Genomic DNA, 20,231 nt, shown 5'->3' on the forward strand with positions numbered 1-20,231 from the left:
TAGATTTATGCCTAAGTATTTCATTTTGGGGGATGCTAATATAAATGCTATTATTGTATTTTTAATTTAAAATTCCGCTTATTCATTGTTGATATAAAGGAAAGCAATTGACTTTTGTGCATTACCCTTGTGTTCTGCAGCCTTGTCATAATCAGTTATTTGTTAGAGGAGTGTTTTTGTCTGTTCTTTTGGGTTTTCTACATAGATCATATCATCTGTGAACAAAGCCAGTTTTATTTCTTCGTCCCCAGTCTGTACACTATTTTTTTTCCTTTTCTTGTCTTACTGTGTTAGCACTTTCAATATGATGTGAAAAAGGAGTGGTGACAGAAGGCATCTTGCCTTGTTCCTAATCTTATTAGGAAAGCTTTGAATTTCTCCGTATTAAGTATGATGTTAGCTGCAGGTTTTTTGTAATATTCTTTATCAAGTTGAGGAAGTTCCCCTCTATTCCTAGTTTACTAAGAGTTTTTATCATGAGTGGGTGTTGGATTTTGTCAAACACTTTTTCTGCATCTATTGGTTTAGTCATATGACTTTTCTTTTTTAGCCTGTTAATATGATGGATTACATTAATTGATTTTCAAATGCTCAACCAACCTTGCATACCTGGGATAAATCACACTTGATTGTGGTGTTGATTGATTTTATGCATTGTTGGATTCAATTTGCTGGTATTTTGTTAAGGATTTTTGCATCTATTTTCATGAGAAATATTGGTCTGTGGTTTTCTTTTCTTGTAATGTCCTTGGTTTTGGTTTTAGGGTCATGCTGGCCTCATAGAATGAGTTAGGAAATATCCCCTCTGCTTCTATCCTCTGAAAGAGATTGTAGAAAATTGATGTAATTTCTTCTTTAAATGTTAGAATTCACCAGTGAATGCATCTGTGCTGGTGCTTTCTCTTTTGAAAGATTATTAATTATTGATTCAATTTCTTAGATAGATATAGGCCTATTCAGATTGTCTTATTTCTTCATGTTTGAGTTTTGACAAATTGTGTCTTTCAAGGAACCATACATTTCACCTAAGGTATTCATATTTGTGGACTTAGAGTTGTTAAGTTGTTAAGTTGTTAGAACTTAGAGTTGTGGACTTAGAGTTGATTGTCCTTTTAATGTCCGCGGGATCTGTGATGATATCCCTACTTTCATTTCTGATAATTGGGATTTGTGTCCTCTCTTTTTCTTAGTTAGCCTGGCTAGAGGCTTATTGATTTTCTTTTCAAAGAGCAAGCTTTTATTTTCATTTATTTTTATTTTCTCTATTGATTTCCTGTTTTCAATTTAATTGATTTTTGCTCTAATTCTTACTTCTTTTTTTTCTCCTTACTTTGGATTTTATTTGCTTTTCTTTTTCCAGTTTTCTAAAGGCTAATAATTTTGTAGACTATTTGTCTGGAGTATGGATTCTTTTAGACTATAAACCAGTGTCTCCTGGGTTTTATGGTGATTAAGAAACTTGATTAACTTTTATGTTTGTAACTTTCTATATGTGTTCACATACCATTTTTTGAAATTTCTTCTCTTTATCCATGAGCACCTCCTGGAGACTCTGGTTGTGTTTGAGAGCCGTCCGCAGACCCTCTGATTGTTGGTTAAATGCTTTATGTTGATTTGGGAGCACCTTTCAGTGGCCAGACCAGGGAAATGAAATGAAAGAATTAACTAGTATATTGCCCAGATTAGGGATGATTTTTATACTTCCTTTCCCCAAGTATTTTTGCCATGTGCTTACCTTAGTTGAACAGAAGATAAAAATCTGATCAGAGGCGAGCCAGGCGAGGAGATGGTCAGCCCTCTTGGCTGGAATAAGAGGGCAGGTAGGCGTTTATCTGGTGTGCACTGAACTCACTTAAGCGCCTACAAGTCAGCTATTGTAATTGTCTTTTTTTCACCTTTTTTCTTTTTCTTTTAGTGAGGATTTGCCCTGAGCTAACATCTGTTGCCAGTCTTCCTCCCTTTTTTTCCTCTCCCAAACCCCACAGTGAATGGTTGTGTATCCTAGTTGGAAGTCCTTCTAGTTCTTCTACGTGAGCTGCCACCACAGCATGGCTACTGACAGGTGGGTGGTGTGAGTCCTCGGCCGGGAAACGAGCCTGGGCTGACGAAGCGGAGAGAAGGCTGAACTGTAACCGCTGGGCCACCAGGGCTGGGTCTCTCCTTTTTTCTTAATTGAGATTATCCATTCTTTAGCACTGCCTTTTGAGTTTCACAGAACAAGTGTGGTTGGAAAAAAGCTGTTTTGTTTCTACCACAGATTGGATTTATCCACATTTCAGAGGACAAGATAACCCCAAAGAAAGCAACAGCTGAAGCTGCAGTGCTGATGGCAGACTTCATGATTCTGTCCATAGTAAAAGGGTTCAAAACGTTTTTCTAAACATTATTTCACTTCAAGGATATATCTTTGTCAATTATTTCTGTATTTTCTTAGAGCACTTTTACTTTTAAGTCTAATAATTTGGAATTCCCTAGCATTAGTATACAAGATACAATTTTTACAAAGTAAAGACACCTTTCTATGGCGTGGTAGATATTCTTTAAATGTGATCTTATTCGTTGCACCTAAAGGTGTCTGCAAAGTCAGAGTTTATACTAAGCACCTTAATCAGCTGTGTAATAAAATGACACATACATGGATCCTTGAATGGGAAAGAACAGCCCATGGCGATGAGCCCCGGGGAACGGTGGTTCACCTTGACAGGCATGAACCGGCTCAGGCAGGATTCCACTCATCTATTAAATGTACCTATTATGTGTATAATGTATAATATTTTACATGTCTATATTATCATAGTATTATATATCTATATTATAATTTATCTATATCTGTTATATCAATTTCTTGCCTTGGCCTATTCCTATTTGAATGAATGGAGTGGGCACTGCACACATTTGGTTTTGCTCACAAATTATACAGTTTCTGATATTTTTAATATTTGAGATAATATTTAGGATAACAATAAATATATATTACTCTGTTCTTAACATTAGGTCATTTTTGAATATTTAGTATTCAAAAATAATGCAATATTTAATATTTGTCCTATTTATCGAACTATTTCTGAGTTATTTAGTATTAAAAACAAGTCTGAAGATTTAATCATCTTTTCTTGTATATTCAGATAATAACTGTTGTAAGGTTCTTTGTGTGTTATTTTGCTTGAATGCTAAAAATATTGATAGATATATTTACATTGCATTCCATATTTAGAAATAGAAAGCTTTTTTTTACAGTAGGTATTTTTAAAGAAAGAAAGGATGGCAAGACATGTGCACCTAAGACAAGTGCGTGTGCGCATAACTCGATGTTTGGTTTTTATTTATTAAATCCTGAATGAATGGAGAAGTTATAGACTGAATGTTGTTTGCTTTCAAATTGAGGTTTTTAAAAATTTCTCTGTAAATGTATTACCTTCCTTGGTATTTTGGATTAAGTTTTTGGTTGCTGTTTCTTTGTTTGCAAGCTTTTCCTGAAACTTCTGTGCGATGACCAGAGAGACGGACAGCTGCTTTTAAACTGGTCGTGACAAGGTTATGCTTGCGCTTCTCAGCAGGACGGAACAGCGTGTCTTCTGTGCAAGGGGAGAAAATTTACTTAAGGGGCTTTTCTTTGTCGGTTTATGTCAGGCCAGTGTGATTGCAAAGCAGAGAAATTGAACTGAGTTTACCTTTCCAAGTTGAGAAAAAAATTATCTAAAACACAGTGATATATAGAGTAAAATATTTTTATCTCTAATGTGTTATTCCATTGATTGTGGGCCTGAAATTAATCTCAGATAGAGGAAACTAGTTTCTCTGCTCATTCTAAATTTTTTTTTACAGAATTATCACATGCATAAGATGAATTTTTTTAATAATTGAGAAATTATAATGTTTTGGAGGATAATATCTTGAAAGAAAAGCTCTGTGTATAAAAGCTTATAGACAATGTTAGACATTTCAGAATTTGAGGTTTTTTTGTTTTAAGTGGCAACTATCAGTGTGGCTTTAGGGTTAAATTCTCCCTTTCTGGAAAAAAAGCAAAGAATTGCCTGGTTTGAGATATATTTACATAAAATATAAAATTTATTTAAAATAAATATAGTACTTTTTTATCGGCAGGGGTGAAAAACCTTAGTTGTAGAGAATAACTCATTTAAAAAATTGTGGCTGAGTGTCACAGTTCTGCTTGTGCATAATCTCTTGGAAAGGTTGACTCAGGCTCCGTCTCTGCAAATAGTTATCCCGAAATGAAGGTGGCGTAGGTTTAAGTAACAGTTCAGTTAAAAAGTAGCATTATGAGGGGTTCAGGTGGTTTATACCGAAAGACAAGCTGGAACATTTACTGATTTAGTTAGGGAACGGGACCGTCGACAGGGTGACAAGGGGAGAGCAAAGAGCACTGTTGCTGTGTTTCGGAGGGAGACCGCTGCAGACCCTGCCGTGGTCCAGGCGCCACCCTAGACCCCAGCAAGGGGAGATGGTCGTGCTCTTGTTAAAGGCTTCTCTCGGCAGCCCCAGGGCGGACTCAGCTCCACTTCCGGTGAGTGGCGTCTAGAGGAAACGGCGTGGGGAAGACCAGGACATGGGTTCTGGACTCATTTCTCCTCTCTTGTACTGTCGATCCACTGTCGGTTTGATTTTCAGTTTGTTCAGCTGTCACAGAGGGGCTTGGAGTAGATCTCTGAAGGTCTCTGCTGCATCTGATTCTGGGACCTGTTTTTTCTTTGCGTAAAACACACCTGGTGATTTCTCACAATAAAAATTGTTTCAATGTTTGTATTTTAAGAGCTTTATAGATATGTATGTATGTATATTTATAGATATGTATAATTTACATACCATAAAATTCACCTGTTTTAAATGTATAGTGTGATGAGTTTTAGTAAATTTATTTAGCTGTGCAAGCATCGCTAAAATCCAGGTTTAGAAATTTCTGTCACACCAGAAAGCTCCCTTGTGCCCCTTTGGAGTCAATTCCCACTTCATCCCCAGTCCCAGGCAGCCACCGATCTGCTCTCTATCTCTATTTTTTGCCTTTTCTGGAAATACCATAAATGGCATCTTCTATTTACCATAATGTTTTTGGGGTACATCCATGTTGTTGCGTGTATCAGTCGCTTGTTCCTGTTTATTGGTGATTAGTATTCTTTGTATGGATATGTACCACATTTTGTTTATCCCTTAACTAGCAGATGGACAATTAGATTTTTTTGTTTGGGGCATCTATGAGAAATGCTGTTATGACCATTTGCGTAGTCCTTTTGTGGACGGTTTCTTTCCTCTTGGATAGATAACTTGGATAGATAGCCAGAAGTGGAATTACTGGGTTGTATGATATGTATATGTTTATGTTTAACATTTTAAGAAACTGCCAAATTGTTTGTCTGAAATGGCTGTGCCATTTTACAGTTCTGCCATCCGTGTGAAGGTTCCAGTTTCTCCACATCCTCACCAATACTTGTTATTGTCAGTCTTTTGATTATTTGATTATAGCCATTCTAGTGGGTATATAGTGGTGTCTCATTGTAGATGTTCATTTCCCTAAGGGCTAATGCTGTTGAGCATCTTTTCATGTGCTTATTTCCCATTAGTATGTCTTCGTTAAAGTGTCTATTTAGGTCTTTTTGCCCATTTAAAAAAATTGGATTGAATTGCAAGGGTTCTTTACCTATTTCAGATATGAGTTCTTTATCAGATTAATGTTTTGCACATATTTTCTCCCAATCTGTGGTTTGTCTTTTCATCTTCTTAATGGCGTTTTTTGAGGACCAACTATTTTTAATTTTGATGGAATCCAAATTATCCATATTTTTTCTTTACTGGATTGTACTTTTGGTGTCGAATCTAGGAAATCTTTGCCTAATCCAAAGTTACAAAGATTTCTCCTATGTTCCCTTATAAGAGTTTTATAAATCTACCTCTCACTTTTAGATCTGTCATCCATTTTGACTTAATTTTTGTATATGTTGTGAAGTAAAGTTCTAAGTTCATTTTGTTTTTGCATATTTATATCCATCTGGATTAGTACATTTGTTTGGAAATTGACCATGTCTGTGGATTTATTTCTGGAATCGTATTCTTCTTTGTTGAGAGATTTGTCCTTACAGTGGTATCACACTGTGTTGATTACCGTAGTTTTATACTAGGTTTAAAATCAGGAAGTATAAATCTTTCAACTGTCCTTACAAAAATTGTTTTAACTGTTTTGCATCCTTTGCATTTCCATATACATTTTAGGCTGAACTTGTTAATTTCTAAAAAAAAAATGAACAAAACCCCTAGATTTTGATAGGGATTGCATTGAATCAACAGATCAATTTGGAGAGCATTGACATCTTAGCACGACTGAGTCTTCCAGTCCTTGAAGTTGGTATGTCTCCTGCTTTATTTAGTTCTTTAATTTTTCTCAGCAGTTTTGCATTTTTTAGTGTATTTATTTCGAATTTCTTTTTTAAAATTTATCCCTAAATATTTTAATCTTTTTGATGCTATTATAAAAAGCATTGCATTTATAAAAACTTACATATATTATAAGTGAAGTTTTAAAAATTTCATTTCGGATTGTCTGTCACTAGTATGTGGAAGTACAATTGATTTTTGTCTGTTAATCCTGTGACCTCACTAAGCTCCCATACCAGTTCCAGTGGGGATTTTTGTTGATTCCTTGGGATTTTCTACTCACAAGATCATGTATAGTCCTTGGAAATGGTGTTCTTACTCAAGTGATGTTGCCGCAGCTTAAAACATTCTTGGAACTCCTTATTTAGAAGTTGTTAGACAAGTTACCAAGCTCATAAGAAAACCCATTTTTATTAATTATTGGTAGATATCTTGCCCTAATTCTTCTTTCATCTTCCCTTTTACCTTATTAAGCTTAGATCCATCCTGAGGGTCTGTTGTTTTTCACACATCTGTTAGACAGTGAAGGATGCAGCTGGGTGGGCAGTTGGATGTATCTCCTGAAGTTAAGGAAGAGGCTGTGGGTAGACATGGGGGTGGGAGTTGTCAGATCCTAGTAAAGCTGTAGGCTGGACACGACGACCCAGAAAGATTGACCAGAAATCCAGCAATCCTTGGAAGAAGCACTGAGAAGGTGTGAAAAGCTTTGAGGGCTGCCTTGAGCCCAGGAATCTCGGGGCGCCCTGTGGGCAGCATGTCAAGAATGCTGCTGATTGACAGTTCATTGTGAGCCACCTGCCTGAGTGAAAGGCTTTAGGTTAACTTTTTTAACTTCCTCGTTACATTTTAAAGAGTATACATGTACTTTCACAGGAGACTGAATCATCATAAGGTCAGTGATGCCTGTACTGATTTTTATTTTGAATTATTTGAACAGTTACTACTTGGCATTCATTTTTTTTTTTTTAGAGTAATGTGATTTTTAATTGTTAAACATCCTAGTCATCAGTTTATATTGGTTGAATATACCCAGTTTGGTGTATTATTCTGGTTCTGCTATCTACATTGTAAATATTATTGACTTCCTGAAGTCACACTAAACATCTGTGTTTCTTTCATTTCTAGGCAAATACTGTGGTCTGGGGTTGCAAATGAACCATTCAATTGAATCAAAAAGCAATGAAATTACAGTGCTGTTCATGAGCGGAATCCATGTTTCTGGACGAGGATTTTTGGCCTCATACTCAGTTATAGATAAACAAGGTAAGTTTCACTTTATACTTGGCTTCCCCCATTTTGCAGTTTCTAAAAACAAAAATGAAATGTTTCTTTGAGTACCTGTTATCTGAGATTGGAATAGAGTAGAAAGACTGAACAGTTAGTAACACATACATAAATCTGACAAATAAAATTAGATCAGTTTCAGAATTCCAAAAGTTACAACTATGTTAAACTTTCTGTGAAGTCCATATACTTCCCTTTCCTTAGTAGAGGAAATACTGATTTTTTACTTTCGTAAGGTTGGAATACAAATGATAACAACTTTTAAAACTCTGCCAATTATTGAGAAGTATCATGTCAGTTTAAAGTTTGCTGTCCACAGTTTGCCATTTCTGTGTTGAAAATACCGTCCTTCTGGAAGGAGACTCTGCCAGCGCCAGGGCCACCCTGGGGAGCGCTGTCTACAAAAGACACGAGATATTTTCTAGATTGTTAACATCCAGAATCTGACAGCGGAAAAATTAAAAGCAAGACTCTAAGTGGAATCGAATGCAGAAGTTACTTGAATCTCTAAAATCAAAGGCAGGGCGTGAGTGAGATGTCACGAGTGCTGGCTGTGTGGCATGCGTTCGTCCCCTCTGCTGCGCGGGCTCCCGTGTAAGAACGTTTAGGAAGTGTTGCTGGTACAAGGATAAATCAAATCAATTGTTTAATTAGAAAACAGACGATTATTTTGATCTTCAACAATAATTTAATCAAGGTGACGATTTAAAGTTAAAAATTAGCTTACTTGATATTGCATAGATGAGAAAATTGAGAAGCTGCCCGCGTGAGGTGCTGGGCGCCGGGCGGGGCTGCGGGCCGTGCGCTGTTCCTGCCGCCGGGGGGCGTTCGCGGTAACTCTGTCTTGGTGAGAGTGGCCTTCAGAAGGTGACAGGAGAGCTGTTCTGTGTGAAGAAAGGTCTGCTTTCCTGTAGTTTCTAAGCTATGGAACAAAGTGTTCGCTGGCTAATAAAATCCCTCAGAGAGAGAGAAAGAAAACTCGTTTGGATGGAATAATGAGAGGAAAAGAGCTGGACACGTTCTGCCGCCAGAGCAGTTACTATTTCTGACGGAACCGGGACAACCAGGGCGGCGTGGTGTCGTAGAAGGAGCGCTCAGTGGCCCTGCCTCTGCACGTGGGAGTCACCTCTGGACTTCATCGTAATGTGTTAGCCGAGAGGACTGAGTCCAGTGACACACGGGAGTCACCTCTGGACTTCATCGTAATGTGTTAGCTGTGAGGACTGAGTCCAGTGACACACGGGCAGTGTCTGTGGGCACGCGGTGTAGTAGGCACAGAACAACTGCTGGTTCCCCCACCCCCAAAAGTGCAAGGTGGCCAACAGGGAGGCCATGGCGGGTTCCGTCCTGTCCCTCTGCTTCCTGGGCATCCTGGGTGATGGTGAGAAGATGGAAAATGGACAACTGATTTACTTCTGATTCTCCTTAAATTTCTCGGTTACGATATCAGGTTAAATTATTTGTTTTGCTTTTTGATATTTTCCCCTTTCTCTCTTTGTTATTTATCGAGTTGAAGATCTCTGGAAAATAAATATCCCCTCTTTTTAAAAAAATAAGAAACAGGGGCCGGCCCCATGGCCAAGTGGTTAAGTTCACGTGCTCCACTTCATCAGCCCAGGGTTTTGCCAGTTCGGATCCTGGGTGTGGACATGGCATCGCCCATTAAGCCATGCTGAGGCAGCGTCCCACATGCCACAACTAGAGGACCCACAAGTACAAATATACAACTATGTACTGGGGGGCTTTGGGGAGAAAGAGGAAAAAAAAAAGATTGGCAACAATTGTTAGCTCAGGTGCCAATCTGAAGGAAAAAAAAAAGCAGTTCTTATTTTCAGTGTTTAAATTATGGGGCTCTTGGATCCGCAGAAATCTGAATGTTCTGCCTTAAAGTTTCTTCGGAGCTGACAGTGATCTCAGACACCAGAATCAGGAGGTTGTGGATTTAATGCGTCTCTGCCAGACTTCAGATGACTGCCTCACTATTTGAGATGAATCTTACCTTCCAGAGGGTTTTGAAATAATCAAAACTTCTTTTCAGTAACACTTTGCAAGGTCGTAATCATCTCGGGAAGTCCTCATTTCACAGTCTCTCCTGAGATTTTACTTGTGTTTTGGCATGTCCTTGTCCCATCCATCAAGCATTTGTTTTATTTGAAGTTAATTGGCTAAATTCAAGAGAAACTGGTTGAATTTCCTGTTGCTTCTCCTTGGGTGGCCTTTCCAACACTATTTCTTGTGATGACCATTCATTTGAAGGCTGGTTGTCCAGACAACTTAGCTGTCACACTGAATTCCCTGAGTATTTTCAGGGAACATCACTGCATGTCCCCACCTTAGCAACTCAGGGGAGAGTTCAGAGTGTTTGGGAATGAAAAGATTGTGATACTCTGGTTTCAACAGATTCTTCATTTGTCAAACTCTCACAAAGATCTGTTGATGTTATAGTGTGTGTTGTTGATAGAGACATGATTTTGTGAGAGAGAGACTAATTTTCTTTACTTTTTGTGAGAGCCCATTGGAAAATTATATTCCCTTCGCTGCCTTGTTTCCTGGAGTATGCCTGGCACGGGGCACAAGGCAGTGAACAAGACAGACAGGGGACGCCTGGATGGGGCTTACGTACAGGGTTGGAGAAAGGCATTGACTGCATGGTTCCTTACTGTAGCCGTGGTACGTATGATGAAGGAAACGTTCAGGCAGTAGGAGACCAGAGGGGTGCGGGGACTTGACCAGTGCACCACCAGGCCAGTCCCAAGAAGTCATTTTTAAGCTGAGAACCGAAGGATTAATGGGAGGTTCCAGACAGGCAAGGAAGAAGAACGTTCTAGGGAAGAGAGGAGCAGGTCGAAGGCTGTGTGTTGGGAAGGAGCCTTGGAGGAGCCGCAGAGAAAGGCAGGCGGTGGGGTGGGCCGTGCGCAGGGCGGGTCACGTCGCTCAGGGCCTTGGAGCAGCCGCAGAGAAAGGCGGCCGGTGGGGTGGGCCGTGCGCAGGGCGGGTCACGTCGCTCAGGGCCTTGGAGGAACCGCAGAGAAAGGCGGCCGGTGGGGTGGGCCGTGCGCAGGGCGGGTCACGTCGCTCAGGGCCTTGGAGGAGCCGCAGAGAAAGGCGGCCGGTGGGGTGGGCCGTGCGCAGGGCGGGTCACGTCGCTCAGGGCCTTGGAGGAACCGCAGAGAAAGGCGGCCGGTGGGGTGGGCCGTGCGCAGGGCGGGTCACGTCGCTCAGGGCCTTGGAGGAACCGCAGAGAAAGGCGGCCGGTGGGGTGGGCCGTGCGCAGGGCGGGTCACGTCGCTCAGGGCCTTGGAGGAACCGCAGAGAAAGGCGGCCGGTGGGGTGGGCCGTGCGCAGGGCGGGTCACGTCGCTCAGGGCCTTGGAGGAACCGCAGAGAAAGGCGGCCGGTGGGGTGGGCCGTGCGCAGGGCGGGTCACGTCGCTCAGGGCCTTGGAGGAACCGCAGAGAAAGGCGGCCGGTGGGGTGGGCCGTGCGCTGGGCGGGTCACGTCGCTCAGGGCCTTGGACAAGGTGGAGGGTTGGAGCTTTCCCTCCGCGTGTGTGGACGCTGCGCAGCAGAGCAGTGGTGGTGTGGGCCGTGCGCTGGGCGGGTCACGTCGCTCAGGGCCTTGGAGAACGTGGAGGGTTGGAGCTTTCCCTCCGCGTGTGTGGACGCTGCGCAGCAGAGCAGTGGTCTGACAGGTTTGTGTGTGTGTTTTTACGGCTTTCCCTGCTCGGTGAAGACGGGGGTCACAGAGGTGGAGGAGTGGTTGTAGGGAGGCCAGCGAAGAGGCTGTTAGAGAAGGCGGGATCAGAGATGGTTGGATTAAAGTCTTGTTATAAATGTGTCTCTAGAATTAGGCCGGATTCTAATTTCATTCTTTTTGAAGACTTTAGAATCCGACATTCCTTCTACAGGGAAACATTTCCAAGATCGAGGTCCACCTGCCAGACTTTAGGTTGTGAGTCTCGGACCCGGAGAAGCCTCCTGGAGGATGCTCTGAGCTGCCATAACGCAGCCTGGACTGTGTCTGGGCCACTGACCCTGGTCTGCTCTTCACTGTTGGGTCTGGTTTTTATAACTTTTACGATTTTACTCCTCTCTGTTATTTTTAATGATCTTTGAGCAGGTGTTTCTAGTCTTTTCCATTACCAGTGATCTCTTAATTTTTACCTGTAAACCTCATTTTTGAAAGACTGTATCTACCAGGGGAAGGATCTTTCCTATTTCTTCCTTGGATAGCAAGGAAAGGCAGGTAAATACTGATCAGCACTTCCAGTAATTATTAGAAGACTGATGTTTCTGCTCTGAGTTGGTATAATTCCCCCAGGTTCCAACTAGACTTTCTGGAGTTGAAATTTTCATATGAAGACTGAAGATGTGTGTGGACCTGGAGACATCCTGGACGTCATATTACAACCCCTGTACGGAAGTTCCAGAGAGAAGCTGCTGGGCCATCCCTGGTCCTTCTGAGAGAGGCGGAACCAGCCACTCAGAGGCCCAGACTCGGCCACTCAGATCTTTTAATCTAGTGTAATAATAAGTGATAGTGACATTTTCATCCTAAAATCTAAACGTAAAAACAGCATTTATCACTGGACTTGAAAAACAAAATGAATTTTATGGGTGGGTGATCTAAATTCCTCGTTTTGAATCTGCTCGACATTAGTAGATCAGTTTCTAGGAAAAGCTCAGCAATTCTCAGATGGCTCCAGGCAATGATTTTTTAGGTTATTTTAGTTATAAAACCATGAGCTCAGAAGACATCTGCATCTGCGTTGAAAGCTTCAAGCCCTTGAAGGCAGCCTGTGTTTGTCAAGTGCCATAAACTGGGTGTTCTCTGTGTGTGTACATGCGTGTACGTGTGCAGCTGAAAAGTGATGGCCTGACAGTCCTTTTGTAGAACGTGAAATCATCGCTTAAAAAGTAGTGTTAAACCTCATCACTTCAGATGTTACCAATCCAGAATTTTGTAGTGGTTAGTTTAAAGTTTGCCTTAATTTTTGTGCGAAAAAGTAATAAATAGTTTAATATTTCACATGAAATACAATGATACAAAGTGGATATTGACATACCTTCCAGTTGGAATGTATTGACACTCACACGTTGGATGCCCGCTGACTCGTAGAACCTGAGGACACTGCCTGAGACTCGTGAACAGCCGGGCCTAGGAACTATTCCCATTCCACAGGGTTATTGTTGCTTTATGTTAGGTTATTTTTAGAATTAACACCAATAGTATAAAAATTTTCTGATTGCTACATCCTTTAATCATATATTTTTGCAAATGTTTTCCATTTCTTCCCTCTTCCATCAGATTATATCAATTTGTAAATGAAACATAGGGCAGAATAGAGAACTCCTCTCTAATGGAGTCCAGATTTCTGTAACTGGTTGTCTTTTTCCTGCATGGGATGTTTTTGGTTTTGAAAATAGAGCATGAGTTCCTTAGATTGTTTCCTGCCTTAATTGTGCAAGTTTTTTTGGTGAGGAAGATTGGCCCTGAGCTGACATCTGTACTAATCTTCCTCTATTTTGTATGTGGGACACCGCCACAGCATGGCTTGGTGAGCAGTGTGTAGTTCTACACCTGGGATCTTAACCCGTGAACCCTGGACGGTGAAAGCGAAACTCACGAACCCAACCCGTATGCCACCAGGCTGGCCCCAGCTATACAGTAATTTTATAGAATCATTTCCATTTTGAGTGCTGCACTTAGCTAGGTTTCTATTTTTAGTTTTTCTGTTGTGTTCCTAATTTTTGTTATTGTACCTGGCAAACATTTTAAAACTCTTAAACTAATATTTAATAAGATTTTATTAATGAAGTCTCAGTTTACATGCATATCTTTAGGTTTGTCTTTATTTATACAGAAATAAGGATTGTGTGTGTGTGTGTGTGTGTGTGTGTGTGTGTGTGTATGATCAGTATACATGCAGGAAAATGTCTGTGTTTTGGTGTCAATTTGTAGGACGAAGGTGCTGATGGATAAAGTGTTACCAATTTTGCAGAGAAAGAGCATTTATAAAGAGAGTTAATCTGTTAAAATGGTGTTAACCCAACGAGGCAGTTCAGCTTATGGGATAGAGTTTATTCCAACTTGACAGTCTGGAGAGCACCTTAATGATTTTAGCGGTTGCTCTGTTTCGTTTCTTCCGCACGTTAAGAATGCTGCGAGGGGACCGGATGTGTGTTGTGCTGTCTTGTGCTAGCCTGTGGATGTACTCCTTCCCTGTTGTTCTTAAGAATGTGTCTGCTAGTGTCCTAGACACTGTGTGGGTCACAGAAGAATTTTAATATGTCTTACAATCTTTGGTATTTTTAATGTCTTTTATATTTTAACATAAAATGTCTTATAACATTTTAATGTCTTACAGTGTCTTTCAGTATGTCACATTCATATTTTAGTGTACGGAAGTTTAGGTGTGGGCAGGGTTCGATTCATCCATGTGCGGCTCACAGCCTCTCTGCGTACGTCGGTTACTGCTTAGGTAGCTGAGCCACGCCTGCATCGTCTGTAAGGGAGCAGTGATGTTTTCATCTGAGAAAATTTTTCCTGAGCTCCTCCTGTGGACTCAGCTTCCAGAGAGGGCATCATAATATTTCTGAGAGAAGCATGAGATTTAATCTCTGCTCTCAGTGTGTAAAAGGAGGTAAGATGTAAAATACCTCATTGAGTACCTGCCACTTAGTGAATGTTGGTTGACCCTGAACCACAGCGGGTTATGTTCTCTTATATGTGGAAATTCCCCTTCGCTAAATTGCAGATGGTCCAGACGATGCCAGGTTCCAGAAGTAAAGGGGGAGTTAGGCCTGAGGCCACACAGTAATACCGACAGGAGGACTCAGCCATGAGAGGAGTCTCAGCACCCTCCTCCAGCATTGAGCAAAGCAGCTGTACAGCTGCAGTGTGCGGTCCCTGACACGGCGTGTGTGTGGAAAGCAAGGCTCCACGTTCTCCCGGCTCATGGAAATCGTTGTTTGAAGAATTTTAGGGCAAATGAAGGAGAATTTGTAGGTGTACATGGTCCTGCTTCTTCATAGACGTTCTCCTTTCTGGTGGCTGAGGGCAGTGGCTTAGTTATGGTACTTTATGCTTCCCAGGTCGGAATGAACACCGGTGTCTGTGCTCCCTTCCTTTAGAAGAAGTGGCTGCACCTGGGGGGAAATGAGCCTGCAGCTGATTGGGCTGGCATCTTACTGTTGTGGGGGTGTACCTCGCACTGCTGAGAGTCCTTTTCAACCTGTTCAGGAGCACTGAACGGAGAGCAAGTCTGACTCCGTTTCACAATCCTGCAGTCTCAGAAATAGCCAATGCTGTCATTCCTAAGATAGTAACCAGTATACTGACATTTTTCTGACCAATCTGTCGACTTTTACAGTATTGATTGTATTTCGTGGTGTTGTATGTGGGCTAACATTGATGTCATGTGTAAATAAGTGTTGATTATATTTCGTGGTGTTGTATGTGGGCTAACACTGATGTCATGTGTAAATAAGTGTTGATCGCATTTCATGGTGTTGTATGTGGGCTAACATTGATGTCATGTGTAAATAAGTGTTGATTATATTTCGTGGTGTTGTATGTGGGCTAACATTGATGTCATGTGTAAATAAGTGTTGATCGCATTTCATGGTGTTGTATGTGGGCTAACATTGATGTCATGTGTAAATAAGTGTTGATCATATTTCATGGTGTTGTATGTGGGCTAACACTGATGTCATGTGTACATAAGTGTTGCATGGAGCAGTTATCAAGGTCCCCAGCCTTTGCCCTTATTATCTGTTGGAAAAATTTTGAATTATGCTTCAATTTAGAAAGAAAAGAACTGTGGATGGGCTATGGACTCTGGCTGACAGGCATCGCGCTAGGTCTGGAGCTGGCTCAGAGAACCTGAGTTGCTGTCTGCCGAGAAAGCCTGAACCCTCACCCTCTTGCCGCTTGCCGGGCTGCCTTTCTTCTGCATCTTCTCCTGCTCTCCCTCACTGGACCATTGTCCTGCCTCCTCTAGAAGCCTTCTCGGGTTAAGGAAGGCAGGCTTTAGGAAAGGATTGAAGCTCTTTTTTAGGTCGGTGACTCCCCTCTCTGAGTTCGCCCTTGCTGCTGAGACAAGTGCGAAAGCTGCCCAGTAGGTGCTGACTGTCCTGTGGCCATACAGAGAGGACAGGGAAGCGTGCCAGGTGGCCTGAGCAGAGGGCCGTGTGCCCACCACAAAGCTGCCGTCCCACTCTGCCCAGTGCCCCCACCTCCAAGACATTGAGGCTGTGGCTTCTCGCTACTGTCTGGCTTCATCTCCTGCTTTTCTTCCCCTGCTCCCTCTGGCCTAAGGCACGCTGGGCATGCACCTTCCTGGGAGCCTCTGTGGCCCCTCTTTCTCCTCCCAGTCGCCCAGACGCCTCACCCCTCACCTGTCTTAGAGTTTTGTTCAGAGGCCGCCTTCACAGTGAGGCCCACCCTGCCCTCTGCTCAAAATCACAACCCCTTAACTTTTCCTGACGGTCGTCTTCCTTCATCTTTTCAACGTTTTTTATCACCCACTGACACGCTACGTAGTTTTCTTTCCCCTGTTGTCTGTTCCCTCCTGTCCCCACGGGAGGGACAGGGCCCGGGCAGGGGTTTTGTCTGGTTGGTCTTTGCTCTGTCTCTGTGCCTAGAATGGCACCTGATCAGGCGCACGCTTGTTAGATGTTTGTTGAAGGAAGGAAGGAGCAAATGTGTATGTGAATGCGCGCCAGTCCTGGCTCTGCCTTTACCAGCTTCATTGCATCCCTCAGTGCACGCGTGCTGCAGATAAAAGGAAATTGTTACTACTTTTGTGATAGCTTCTTTTTATTTTTTAAAGTTTTTATAATGGCTTTATTGAGATGTAATTCACACACCATACAATTCACCTACTTAAAATCATTGACCTTCAGTGTGTTCAGAGTTGTGCAGTCATCACCATGGTGAATTTTAGAAAATTTTCATCACCCTGAAAGAAGCCCCATGGTCGGTAGCAGTCACACCCCATTCCCTACCCCTTAACCCTGCCCCCCCAAGTCCTAGGTAACCACCAATCTACTTTTTCTCTATAGATTCACCTACTCTGGACATTTCATGTAAATTAAATCATATAGTATGTGGTCTTTTGTGACTGTTTTTTTTCACTTAGCATGTTTTCAGATTTATCCATGTTGTAGCATGTATGAGTACTTAATTCCTTTTTATGGTCAAATAATATTCCATTGGATGGATTTTCCACCTCCACATTTTGTTTATCCATTCATCAGTTGATGAATGTTTGTGTTACAAGTGTCTGTGTGGACATATGTTTTCAGTTCTCTCAGGTATATACCTAGTAGTGGAATTGCCGGGAAATATGATAACTCTGCATTTACCTTTTCAGGAACTGCCAGACCATTTTTCAAAGCAGCTGCATCATTTTACGGTCCCACCAGCAGTGTATGAGGGTTCCAGTTTCTCCAAATCCTTGCCAACATTTATCACGTGTTCTTTTGATTCTAGCCATCCTTTATAGCTAGTAGGTATAAAGTGCTATCTCATGATTTTAATGTGCATTGCCCTCATAGCTAAGGATGCTGAGCGTCTCTTCAAGTGCTTATTGGCCATTTGCGTATCTCCTTTGGTGAAATGTCTTTCAGGTTCTTTGCTCATTTTTAAATTGGGTTATTTGTGTTTTAATGTCAAGTTGTAGTAATTCTTTATGTATTCTGGATACTAGATCCTTATCAGATATATGATTTGCAAATACTTTCTCCCATTTTGTGGGTTATCTTTCTGTTTCATGATAGTGTCCTTTAAAGCACAAAGTTTTTAATTTGGATGAAATTCAGTTTATGTATTTTTGTGTGGTTGCTTATGCTTTCGTTGTCATATCTAAGAAACCATTGCTTAATCCAAGGTCAAGGTTGACACCTAGAGAGCCAGCCCTGATGGCCTAGTGGTTAAAATTGGATGCTCTCACTGCTTTGGCAGCCTGGGTTTCTTTCCCAGTCGTGGAACCACACCACCCATCTGTGAGTTGCCATGCTGTGATGGTGGCTCATATAGAAGAGCTAGGAGTACTTACAACCGTGCACTAGAGCTTTGGGGAGGGGGAAAAAGAAGAAAATAGGCAGTAGATGTTAGCTCAGGGAGAATCTTTCCCTGCAAAAAGGAAAAAAGATTTACACCTATATTTTCTTCTAAGAGTCTTATAGTTTTATCTCTTAAATTTAGATCCAGTTTGAGTGAATTTTTGTATATGATAGGAGACGGGTCCAATTTCATTCTTTTGCATGTGATTATCCAGCTGTCCCAGTACTATTTGTTAAAAAGACCGATCTTCTTCCACATTGAATTCTCTTGGCACCCTTGTCAAATCAATTGACTGTAAATTTGAGGATTTATTTCTAGACTCAGTTCTGTTCCATTCATTGTGATAACTTCTTTTTTCTTGAAAGATTGCCATCTGAACAACTGTTGCCAGTCTTCTTTTTTTTTTTCTTTTCTTCTTCTCCCCAAAGCCCCCCACTACATAGTTGTGTATTCTAGTTGTGAGTGCCTCTGGCTGTGCTATTTGGCATGCCACCTCAGCATGGCCTGATGAGCGGTGCCATGTCCGTGCCCAGGATCTGAACCGGTGAAACCCTGGGCCACCAAAGTGGAGCGCACAAACAACCACTGGGCCACAGGGACAGCCCCAGTGATAACTTCTTATACATTGCTGTCAGAAGTTGCCAAGGCAGCTGGCTTTCTTTGAGCTGTATTTATCTTACTAGGCTCTGTTCTTATTATCTGGGAACCTTGTAGTAATAGTTGTTTTCTGGAAGGCTGTTTACTTGGGAAAAGCTTTCAAGAAAGACGCTTTTTAAAGCTTCTTAAGTTGCCTGCATACTTGGTGTTTTCTTTGCCTTTGTGGATTGTAAAGGTCAATGTCTGTAACCATGACTTTCTTTTTCTGTCTTTAGTCATCTTGGCTTTCCTTATAGCTGTCCATTTTGAATTCCTGTTTTCCTCCTAGGGAGCTCTTTTGAGCCCCCATGGAATTTGAGAGCAAGGTCCAGCGAGTTGCCTGCATTTGTGTGGCATGCTCTACGTGTCAGCACTGCGTGGACTTACGATAAGGCCCTGCCCTCATCCAGCATATCGTCAGTTGACCAGCATCTGGCATGTGGCCTGAAGGTAACAGGGCCGGCTGGCAGTCTTCCTGTGGCTTGAATGCCAAGTTGGACCACACAGGCACCTTTCATCCCAGGCTGTTGGTCTTAGAAGTTGCGTTTCTGATCTTAGAAACTGGAAACTCTTTCATGGAGACTCAGTTGTTGTCGATGCTGTCTGAAGATTGTGGGCATCACTGGAACGTAGGTGATTCAGTGTGTCTACTGCTCCCCGTCTGTCACCCAGGTATAGTGAACCCTGTCCAGGCATGTGTCCTCTCAAACTGAACACGGTTAACTCCATCCCCATTCAGATGCCTGTGGTGTACAGATGTCGGTCCATGAGCTCGCTCTCAGAATAGCCCTTTCCTGTCACAGTTGTTAGGCTTTAGTTCTTTCAGGACACGTTGCAGTTGGATAGTAAACACGTAATTTCCTCAGAACCATAGCGTCGAGTCATCGGTTACCCTGCGCTTGCTGTGGAGGCCGTTAATTTAACGTATTTGTGTGCCATCGGTGTGCTGGGGGCATGCGAGGCGCACGCTCTGTCTGTGCTTCTCGCTCTCGGCACAGCCAAGGGCCAGGCATTTGTCCAGGTCTTCCTCCCTGCAGGCGAGTACACGATCAGGTTAGTCAAACGTGCCAACAGTCAGAAACGCTTGTGCGTCACTTGTTCGATAACGGTTGACTGAAAGTGTGTTGTTATGCCACGTGCTGTCATTGCTGCTGGTGACACGAAGGTGAGGACAGAGGGCTGCGGTCTGTGTGCAGACCAGGCTTTATAAAATGATGTTGTCTAACTCTGTCATGCATCAACAAAGCGTTCTTTCAACATGTGGTACTACAAGAACATGCAGTAGTCATCGTTCACTAAGACACGCTGAAACGCCTATCACGTGCCGCAGGTGTGTGACCTGTGAAGGTCAGGGACAGCTTCTGAGGAGCGACAGTTAAGCTGAGCTCTTAGGGAGGAGTCAGCTTCCTAAGGGGGGTGGTGGAAAGCCTTCCAGGCCAGGAGAGCAGCGTGTGCCAGAAGGACTGGGCGAAGACTAGTGTGGCAAGAAGCTGAGGCGAGACCAATAAGGGCACTTCAGGACCCACCAGGGGGGCCATGTTGAGGACTTGGCCCTCTGTCCTAAGCATAGAAGGAAGCCATTGAAATATTTGAACCAGAAACCACCTTTTACACAGCCTGTGAACCAGGTCCTCATGAGACACATTAGCTCTTATGCAGATTTGTTGATTTCTGGATGGGAAATGTTTCAAGTCCTCTCTTATTTAAAGCAGTGCTGCTCCGACTTTAGTGTGCATAAGAATTACCTGGAGGACTTGTTAAACAGATTTTTGGGCCCCAGTCCCAGAGATTCTGTAAGACTGCATGGTGTTCGGGAATTTGCAGTTCCAGTAAGTTCCCAGAAGATGCTGCTGCTGGTCC

General features: G+C 42.4%; 1 protein-coding gene across 5 annotated transcripts in view; it reads left to right on the plus strand.

The window, feature by feature from the left end:
* DCBLD2 (discoidin, CUB and LCCL domain containing 2) overlaps positions 1-20,231 on the plus strand; it is an 80,883-nt gene that overhangs the window by 33,218 nt on the left and 27,434 nt on the right. Inside the window, exons 1-3 of one of the 5 annotated variants that reach the window (XM_070582108.1) lie at positions 7,566-7,647; positions 18,661-18,821; positions 18,930-19,043. In XM_070582108.1, coding sequence (XP_070438209.1) covers positions 18,809-18,821; positions 18,930-19,043 — 127 coding nt within the window. In that variant the 5' untranslated portion in view covers positions 7,566-7,647; positions 18,661-18,808. Of the gene's footprint in view, positions 1-7,509; positions 7,648-18,660; positions 19,044-20,231 lie in introns of those variants that run through there. The other 4 variants (XM_070582107.1, XM_070582106.1, XM_070582109.1 and 1 more) reach the window with 4 other exon arrangements.

This window comes from Equus przewalskii, chromosome 18, assembly GCF_037783145.1.
Source record: "Equus przewalskii isolate Varuska chromosome 18, EquPr2, whole genome shotgun sequence".
Taxonomy (NCBI): Eukaryota; Metazoa; Chordata; class Mammalia; order Perissodactyla; family Equidae; genus Equus; species Equus przewalskii.